We start from the raw sequence: 9,844 nt of genomic DNA, 5'->3' as shown, positions 1-9,844 counted from the left end.
ATTCAAACGGTGCAAAACCCAGACACAAAACCACCCACACCTGCCCCGTGTCCTGCGGCGCGGAACAAGAGCCCCGCTGAAGAAATCACCGCAGTCTTCAGGACCAGTAACGAGCGGCGGCTGGGCTATTACCTCGTGGCAATCTGTTGCCAAAAAGCATACAGGATTTCCTCTTTGCATTTATTCTATTTCATCTCAGAACCCAGTGTGCTAAATATATAAACTTTAATCTGCAGCAGATTTAAAAAATGATACTGTACAGCCAGAGGAGATGAAGCCGAGCACGCACACTACGACAAGCAGATGTCTTCTCCTTTAATTCACATTGTACAGCATCCTAAACTCAATCCAGAATAAATCGGATTTTTTGGGGGGGTCCTATGTTTATTTTAGGACTGGCTGAACTTAAGCCAGGATTGTGCCCACACATGGCTACGCAAGTACTTTCAGAATGAAGCGGAAGTAGGCTTCAGGTCCTGAAACCTTGTTTCATAATTTGCCTCATTTTGATCACGAAACTTTGCACGTGCAAGAGAGCGTTCCCAGCAAGCAAACTGTCGCTGAAATGCCTGGGCATCCGTAAACCAGCAATTCCCCTCTTACACCAACTGCAACAGGAACGGATGCACATCTTCCCATCCAAACACCACAGCACGGTGCTAAGCTCTTCCTTCTGAGCCTGCACAGACCCTGCACAAATCTGAAAGCCATTTCCCGTAGTGAGCTGCTGACACCGGGAGTCAGTGCCTGGAGCCACCCACCCTCCTGCGCCTCAGAGGCTGCGTTCTGTAAAAGCACTGCAGGAAGTGGAAGTTGAGAGCAGTAACACTTCACCTGGTGCAATTCTCCCATCCTGTGCAGCAGGTCCGTCCTTTAGCACATTCTTCACCTGCAGAAACTCATCGGGTCTGTCCCCTCCAATGATCGTGAAGCCAAAGCCCATGGTACTTTTTTTCAGCGATGTCCGTATAAGTGCTCCTGTAAGCTGGGAGGGGTCTCTAGTGAAGACAGACTTCTCTGGTCCTTGGCGTTATGGAACACAGAGACACAAAGGCAGCAAACCAGGGTTAGTTTTGAGAAGTTTTTTGTTTGGATTTTAAGGTGTCAAAAAGGTTCATGGTTTGGTTAACATTGGTTAAGCTCCAGCACTGTCATGGAGCACAGCAAACACGACACTGTTACACTCACAGCACAGCTGAGCTAAGAACGGGAAAGGTAAGAGCTGTTCCCAGATGGCAGCACAGATTACACGACAGTGTGAACTACAGCTCCCAGCTGCACTCCCAGATCTGCACTCTAACCCTTCAACACCAGGCTTAAAGCAGATCAAATGCATAAAAATCCAAGGTGTGCCTCTACTTCCATCTTCCAGCTGGCACTGCTAACCCTCCACATATTCAAAAGCTGCTAAAGACAACCAGCTTCAGATTGAGCTAAATGATTTTACAGCACTCTTAGGGTCTCAGGTCAATTTTAACATTAAAAATTCATTCATACAGATTTGGGGGGGCAACAGCACAACGGCGAGCAAAAAGGCAAGGCTAACGCTTGGAGAATTCCAAAACCGGTCACTTACAATGCATACCCACAGAAAAGGACATCAGTGACACAGAACACAAGAAGCAGCGGTACCTGATTTTGAAGGGCCCACGTCGGTCTGTCCGAGCTGTTTTTTCCTTTTGGCTTCCAACACTGGGTTTTCAAACTGAGTTTTCTGGTTGATGTGGCTGCAGACAGACAAAAGGTAGATCAGGATTTCAGCTTTTCTGTGCCTATTTCATGGAAAAGACAACCACCAAAGACACCTACAAATACTATTTTTTATCTCAGATTTATGTTCTGGAGGAATGAATGACAAACTACCACAACCAACACTGTAATTAGGAGTTATTTACTTGGGTCTTTGGAGACAGCAGTGAGATACAAGTTCATCTTGCTCTTAACAGTTACCAGGTGCCACTCTTAAATCAAGTGACCCCATCTTTGCTAAAGCTGAGAAAAATGACATCAGCTCATTCCCATTAATAAGTTACTTCGGTTGCTCCACAATAAACACCCTCAGTGTTCAGTGACCACCCTGGATCAGCTCAGGTGCCAGCGCCGCAGCAGCGAGCTCCACGTCTGCAGCTTCTGCTCTTAGGCTGAGCACTCACACTGCAGGACAGCCTACACGCACTGCACACCAACAGCTTCACCGCTTTCTGCTCCACTTGTGACTCCGTCCAGCTAACAACCAGCACTTACTCAACATAGTAGGTTCCATATTGAGGGTCTTCTATTTTTTCCCACCCATAAGGAAGTTCTGCAATCACAAAGAACAAAATTCTCCATTACAGTGGAAAACCACTGTCAAATATCAGAGTTCTTATGAAGGAACGAGAGGACGGATTACAGACTCATGAAAAATGTGAGCAAAATACAGGCCCTTTTTTCTTCCCTTTATTCGTTTGGGGCTGGTCCTTCTGACAAAAGGATATCAGCCCCAGGATATCTGAAGCCCTCAACTCTCTCTTTCTTCCATTAGATGAGGAGACTTGTATTCAACAAAACCACACCACTTTGAACATAAACTTAAAGACAAGATACAAACTAACCTATTTAGAGAGGAAGAACCTATAAAGGGGAAGAAAAATACACTATTTAAAATTAATCTAATTATAAATTACAAATGTGATTTAACAGTTGTCAACTTTTTAAACTACACAGTACGAACAGCACTGCTTCTGCCCCTAAGTACATCCCAAGAGAGAGCTGTAAATGCCTCGAGTATCACATCCATGCTCGTAAAACCAAGCATCTCCATTCCTCTTGTATTTTCCATCAAAGACCACCCAGCAGAAGTAATGCCATCGTTATTTAGAACAATAACATGGGGATATTTCTCTGGGCTCTGACAACACTTCAGCGCTCAGTGAGGCCCGGGTCAGTTTGGCAGCAGCCACACATGGTGAGGAGGAGGAGGAGATCCCGTGGTGAGGAGGAGGAGATCCCACCAGGCCGGGCCGTTCTGCCCCAGTGAAGGACCTGGCTCCTGCTCAGGGCTGTCCACAAAGCTCAGCCCAGACCACGAAGCACAGCTCCATGCTGCTGCACCCTGACCACTCCTGCAGCCGCGGCGAGACGATGCCCATGGCTCGGGCTGCCCTGGGCATTCTCACAGCAGCGAGCTAAAATAAAAACTACCTGTTTGATACAGGCACTGAGAGTTACATGAGAAAAGCCCCTTTCTGTGGCAAATTCAGAGTCTGGTAAGATGGAGCCCAGCAGCAGGTCATTACTGACTGAAGGTGATAAGCAGTTAACACAGAGGTCCAATTATTCTACCTTTACTGTTCTGGTTATCTTGACTATGAAAATTCAAATATTAGAATAAAGCATGCAGTCAGGTAGCCAGACATTTGACAATAAAACTGCCATGTAATCTTGTTTGAGGCTGCCCTAAGTTTGACGCTAACAGGAATTTTCCTAGCATATGACAGCATGTTACCAATTATTAATACCAGCATCACTCCACAGGGTTTGACAAAAGACCCAGTGGGTCTATTCGTTTAAATGCTGTTCACTCGGATATCCTACATCTCTCCATTTAAAGTGCTCTTTTTGTCCTGTGGTGAGCAGCACATATGTTTAATAAGCAGCAGTGTGCGTCCATCGCTCCAGCTGGCTTCGTTACGAATTCATGACTGTTAGGCTGTGCAATTTAGGAAGATGACAGCTATTCCGAGTCTGCCTCAGCTTTTGGAACATGTCAGGCATTTGCCGAAGAGAGAGCTCTTTGGTGCTCTCTTCTAGCTGAATAAACTGCAGGACTGCATAGGAAATGGTTGCAGGAATTGTCTGTAGACCCATCATGAACCTGACCTGTAAGTCTCGAAGCAACAGCGTGAAGAGAAGAAGGGAGTCAGATTGTTCCCTCTGCTTATGCATCCAAATACTACACCATGTCACACGCAATAGCTATCACTAGCAATAGGTATTACGCTGTATCTTCTTCACTGCTCCTATATTCTAACACTTCTGGACCTTTTGCTCCTGCCGTATTCCACACGTACAACTATTTCCAGTGAGATCCTCACTAATATACGCAGCTTTCTCTCTGGGAGTGACAGTTACTGGAGCAAAACATCTCATTCTCGCTCAGGAATGCAGATAAACCCACAGTTCACTCAGACTCTACTACTCCAGGGAAAATACACTATGGACTTTCCTAGTTTAATATGAACTCTCACCGACACCAAACCAGGGGTGCTCAGCACTGCGCTGCCTGCTCCAGCCACGCGGGTCGGGAAGGAGCCCCTACCCTAGCAGTGCTGGGGGTGCCCAGCTGTGGCAACTCAGACATTCATCACTCACAGGAGAGAAACCACTTCCAAACAGCTCACCTCCATCTTCACAGTCTTCGGGAGCTTTGGCTTTCTTACAGAGCCGCGGATCCAGCCACGTGGTTGTCTTGGTGTTGTGACTGTGGAGCAGAAACAGCCCATCAGAAGAGGAGAACTCCCTCAGAACGAAGAAGCTTGGCTTTGCTTTAACTTTTAAATATTTACTACCATGCACAGACTGCAGCCTTTAGATAATGTCACCTTTATTTGCGCCTCAATCACATCATAAAAATGCTAAAAAAAGAGGCAACAATGACAGGCAGAGGCACGAGTGCACTGGAGACTCTCCAGGACAGATGTGAAATGTTGGAGGTACAAACACTCCTCTCTGCCCCAACAGCTCATGCGGGAGTATCAGCTGTCTCTATCTGAAAGGAAAAACCACTTTTAGCCTCTTCTTATGCTTAACTCACAGAAAACTCTTTGTTTCCTTTAGAAATCAATAAATTAGGCTGTTTCACATGGGCACATAGGAGCTGCTTTCCTATCCTGCGCTGTAATCTGTGCTATTCGTATTTTCAAGCAGGCCTTCCCAGCCAAGGAACACAAGCAGTGAAACCAGCTCGTGAATTTCAGAGAAATTTGACACAGTGAAGGTTTATACGATGTTACACCTCAGCTAGCACCTCGCAGTTACACCTCAGCTAGCAACACCCGCCCAGCTTTGTATTTTCTGAGATACAAAACTCGTACTACAAACAGACCGACTTTGGAACCGTAAAGCTTTCCTGCACAATGGCAATCGCACCGAGCACGCAGCAGAGAGGAACAAACAGTAGGAACAGATTAGGTTTTATACAGAAACAGAAGCAGGAAGAGCAGCAGAGAGGTGTAAAGCAGCAGGCAGCTCCCCAGACCACAGCTCGTCAACGCCCGTCTCCGAAGGGCACAGCCAGCCCTGCTCTACTCACTCGATGAAGTAGATCATGCCCGTGTCCGTGTAGGCCATCTCCCAGTTCTTGGGCAGCGGCTCCAGGGTTTCATCTCTTGACAAGTAGTTCCTGAAGTCCATGGAGCTGCTGGTCTGGTTGTAGCTGGGAACAGGTTTCATCCAGTCAGGAGAATCTGAATGTTTTTCTTTGTTTTCTGCAGTTGTTCAGGGAAAGCGTTACTATTTGTCAGCTGTTTATGTTGTTTCTCACCAAGAACCACCCTCTTAATCTGGCTACGAGTGGATGTCAAACACGTCCCTGTGCGCGATGTGCATTTTTCCACTTTTTTTTTTTCAGCTGTGAACTTTGAAAAGCTGACATGAAAACACTGAACTCTGCTCTTCCCCTGCCAAACAGAATTAACCTTTATTATGTGTCTGAGCCCACGCTGAAAAATCAGCGCTGGCAGAAACCCAAGTCGACTACACTTCGTTGCTGTTCCTACACAGAGAACAGTGTTTGTAATGCCATAAAAAACCCCAACAGAATCCTACCAATATTCCTCAAAGCGCCAGAATGAAACGTAGAGAAGACCCCAACTGTCAATAAAAGAAACCTCACCCTCCCACAAGCCACAATGAGAAAAAGCTCCCAAGAACCCCTGCAGAACACTTCAAATGCCAGCCTGCAACCGTCAGCGCCGAGGTGACCCGCGGTGTCCCCGGTCACACGCCGATGTCCGTGACCTTGCCCTAACACCAGCCCCGTGCCATGGTGTCACAGCTCGGAGCTCGCAAGGTCAGGGCACGGCCGACGCGCGTCGGTCTCAGCCGCTCGCGCGCAGCGTCGTCTGCAAATGCGATGTGACGGCTCCCTCGCCATCAGCGCTGCCCCTCGAGAGGGGTAACCATGACAGCGAGCGGAAAAGGGCATCCTGCCAATCTCTGAAACGTCCGACTGGATGCTGGTCCAGTCCGGCGACTCTGCTTTATTTCCCTCCCCAAACTCCCCTTCAGGCAGTTTCAGGTTCTGCGATAGTTCCCTTAACCAAAATAATCTCACAGTTTTACAGCGTGAGCTAGTGTTGCCCCTTAAACCAACTGCTTCTCTAAAGCCTCCGGCATACAAATTCAGTAATCGCCTCAAAATTAAACAGTAACATTTAGGGAGTATGGATTGCGCTCTGCGAAGGATCCTGTTAGTTCAAGAGTGGATAAATTTTTCCTTCCTCCCCATGTAACTGGCCAATACCCAGCACGACATGTTCTCTGCGAGCAGTGCATCTATGATGCAATTGCACATCTGGCTGGGAGAACAGCTGTTTCTTTTTAAAAGATAATTTCAAACTCCAGTTAAAAACACCACTCCATACAAAAAACTGCTTCAAACTTCACCAGAACTAAGGCAGCGGCTCAGGCACGCATGAATGTTATCTGTACACCTCTCATCCATTCATGCAACACTGCAGGGAGTTTCTCCCCTTGCCAACCGACCTATCCCTCCGCTGCCATTCACTGCCTCCTTCTCCTCCTCTTCCTCCTCCTCAGGGAGAGAGCTGTCCATCCTCTGCATTTTGCTGACAGATGTGGTTCTTTTCCGCTGAGATTCGGTATCGAAATCATTGTCAAAAAGAACTTGATCCACCGGGTCGGGCTGGAAGGGGCTGGGCTCTGCCGGAGGCTTCGGAGTCCCATAGAAATTACCTGAGAGTGCGACAGAAACCAGGGTGAGGAGCGCAGCAAACACCGAGACCATGAGTGCTTTCCTGCCCACGTAACGCGGCTTGGTGAAAGACCTGAGCTGTAACTTCACTTCTTCAAGAAGACAGCAGCGCTACCAGAAACCAATCCACAGTCAAAACCCATTTATTCCCACATCACCCACTTGCTGATGATGCTGCTGTACGTCAGAAAACAAGAGGTTTACTTCAAAATCTCTATCTTGCCACACGTTTTCAAAGAAAATGATGGACGTTGCTATTTTGCCTGGAATTTACTAATAGTCCATAAAGAGACTTGGGGAACAGTCTGAGAGAAGTAAAACGGCGAAACTCAATTGCTCTTACTCTCCACAGTGACTAACAGAGTAACATGAGCAACAGAAACACGCTGAAGCAAATTAATTTCGTGTAGAAACATGAAGCATCTATTTACACAAAATAGTTACAAATAACTGATTTTAAAACTACAGCCCTACAATTTTCTACTGCCAATACACTTGCTAAACAAAGCTGTTGATACAGCTTCATCGCAAAATGATTTGTACTTGAGAGAAAAGAACAGATTTTTACTTCAGTGTTTCAATCTAAACCACAGAGACTAGGAATCATCTGCTGCTTTCTGGAAAAGAATTCGGGCAGTTGACCTCTCCTGACTGCTCATCTGATTTTTATTAGGGAACCGAGCATGCAGCAAGAGAGCTTCCCACAGTTCTTGCTGGGCGAACATTTGGTGGCTGGATATGGTTCTGACCATGTAAAAAAAAAATCAATAGGAAACCGTTCTGAAAACAGCAGTGTCGGCAAGGCTCAAATGGTGACAGCCGGAGAAAGGGGAGCAAGGGAAAAATGTGCTGGTTTAGGCTGAACTTGCAGTTTGCTTAGGAGATTTCCACAGACAGGATGATGCCTACAGACAGCATCGGATGTGTAAAACAGGAGGCACAGAGCCTTTCACTGAATTTCGGCACTGGGTCCCCGTTCCCCTCGTGTCACATCACCCACGTACCATCGTATGTTCCGCTTTCCAGCAGGGCCCCGCTTTCCTCCAGTGCTTTGAACTGCTCGACAGGAATGAAGTTATAGTCTACCCCAGGGACCTCCCCATCTCTGGGAGCCCGCGTAGTGCCTGGAAGGACAGAAAACAGCCGGGTGAGGTACCCGAGCGCCACCCGGCCACCAAACGCTGCCTGCAGCACAGTTCTCAATGTTGATACCATGATGGTGTCGCTCCAGTGAGGTAAGAGTGAGAAAACCAACCAGCAAGTGAACAACAACGTATAAAACCAGCCCAAGAAATTCCGTAGGAATGACAGCTTTGGTACTGAGGAAGGAGGAGGAAAAAGCCAGGTGAGGAGGCGATTACCGAATTATTTCTTATGCTCAGTGAACTGAAATCCTATTCTGTGGCAGCTGATGGCACCTGGGCCTGGCAACCGCAGCCCAGGATTCTGGGGAGCCGCGATGGGGCTGTGGTGTTTTAACACGAGGGGCTGCTCCTCTCCACTGCTTCCACCAGTGCCAGTCACCGATTCGTAATGATGTTGGTGTGACCCAGCACATCTGACTTTTGGGCCACCCGATCCATACCTGGGCACAAACCCCATTTCTAACATTACAACACACTGTAATTCATCTGTGCTCCAAACCCTAGCTACACGTAAGCTTTTTCAAAGTAATCAGTAAAGAGCTGTGCTAGTGCTGAAGTTCTCAAAGTGTTACGACTATAAATATGGGCCTCCCATAGCTATAACAGCTTAATTAAAGCTCTCTTGGAGAGGCCTCCACTGATTCATTACTGCCTATAACTTAATAGCATAAAAGGCATCCATCAATGTTTTCAAGCAGCAGCATGAACGAGAGCTGCCTTTCACTATTATCATCTTTTAAGAAGGTCCCAAACCCTTGGGCGTGCTCAATATAACGATGCTGAACTGAGACTGGAACTCCTGCAGCTACAAAAATGCTAGCTGGCAAACTTTTAAGTTTTTAGTGCAATGAATATTTAAGTACAGTCGGTGATGAGCCCTCATCAGTGAACCTCTGAGACAAGGTAAAGGATGATCTTGTGGTAATTAAGAAATGAAACGGCACAGACGGGTGAGAAGCAAGAATGGGGCATCTGCAGCTGTCAGAGCGTCCTGTACCCCAAACCGTGCTCTCTGCAGCCTCTGCTCACAGAGCAGCCCCTGGGCACCTCGCTAAGGGCAGTAACACCTGCACGGGCCAGACCCAGGGACACCAGCAGCTGGTCAGAGCAGAAGGGCTGGCACAGCTGACGAGGCACATCCAGATTCCCTTACTAATTAATTCTTGCTGCCACGCTGGAGTCTGTCCATGCACTGCTCCATCCTCCTCTTGGGCCCAGCATTCGCTCTCGCTTGTGCTGCCACCTCCTTGTCCCACCTCCTCGGGACGCGCCAGCAGCTGCCCCGTCCCTTCTGCCCCCGCAGCCCTTCTGCACATCACCTCCTGCGACTCCCCTTCCAGCTGCGCTGCTCGGCCCAATGCATGCGACCCCCTCCAGGCCCACGTTCCCTCTCTGTGCAAAATCCAAGGCACTGCCAAAAGCCAGGAGTGTCTGCGCTGCTCGGCCATGCGGAGGAAGGTTTATTTCCCACGGTGGCTGTGGTGCTTCCAACAGCAACAACTGAGGAACTGCTGAGGGGTAAAACACAGCTATTCCTGAAACACCGAGCTTTGGATTCTGATGTTTTGCTGCTCTGCCAGTCAACATTGGCCGTACCTTTTCACTGCAACTTAAGATACAGAACTATTCCGGCAAAGCCATTTACAGAAGTTCCTGCTGCAAGGTAAAACTGTAAACCAGACTGGGAGAGAAGGCATTCAGAGCTCCCGAATTACGTGGTGGT

At 47.8% G+C, this 9,844-nt stretch overlaps 1 protein-coding gene across 1 annotated transcript in view; it reads right to left on the bottom strand.

Moving 5' to 3' along the window:
* Positions 1 to 9,844, bottom strand: part of MAGI3 (membrane associated guanylate kinase, WW and PDZ domain containing 3) — a gene marked incomplete at its 5' end in the record, with an annotated part of 26,405 nt that overhangs the window by 16,377 nt on the left and 184 nt on the right. The window contains 7 exons of the mRNA XM_010193455.1: positions 835 to 1,023; positions 1,633 to 1,727; positions 2,245 to 2,302; positions 4,383 to 4,462; positions 5,294 to 5,468; positions 6,748 to 6,957; positions 7,981 to 8,100. Coding sequence (XP_010191757.1) covers positions 835 to 1,023; positions 1,633 to 1,727; positions 2,245 to 2,302; positions 4,383 to 4,462; positions 5,294 to 5,468; positions 6,748 to 6,957; positions 7,981 to 8,100 — 927 coding nt within the window. The remainder of the gene's footprint in view (positions 1 to 834; positions 1,024 to 1,632; positions 1,728 to 2,244; positions 2,303 to 4,382; positions 4,463 to 5,293; positions 5,469 to 6,747; positions 6,958 to 7,980; positions 8,101 to 9,844) is intronic.

This window comes from Mesitornis unicolor, unplaced genomic scaffold, assembly GCF_000695765.1.
Source record: "Mesitornis unicolor isolate BGI_N332 unplaced genomic scaffold, ASM69576v1 scaffold12301, whole genome shotgun sequence".
In the NCBI taxonomy this organism is placed as follows: Eukaryota; Metazoa; Chordata; class Aves; order Mesitornithiformes; family Mesitornithidae; genus Mesitornis; species Mesitornis unicolor.
Note: the sequence above shows the minus strand (reverse complement) of the source record. Positions and strands in the feature narration are given on the sequence as shown.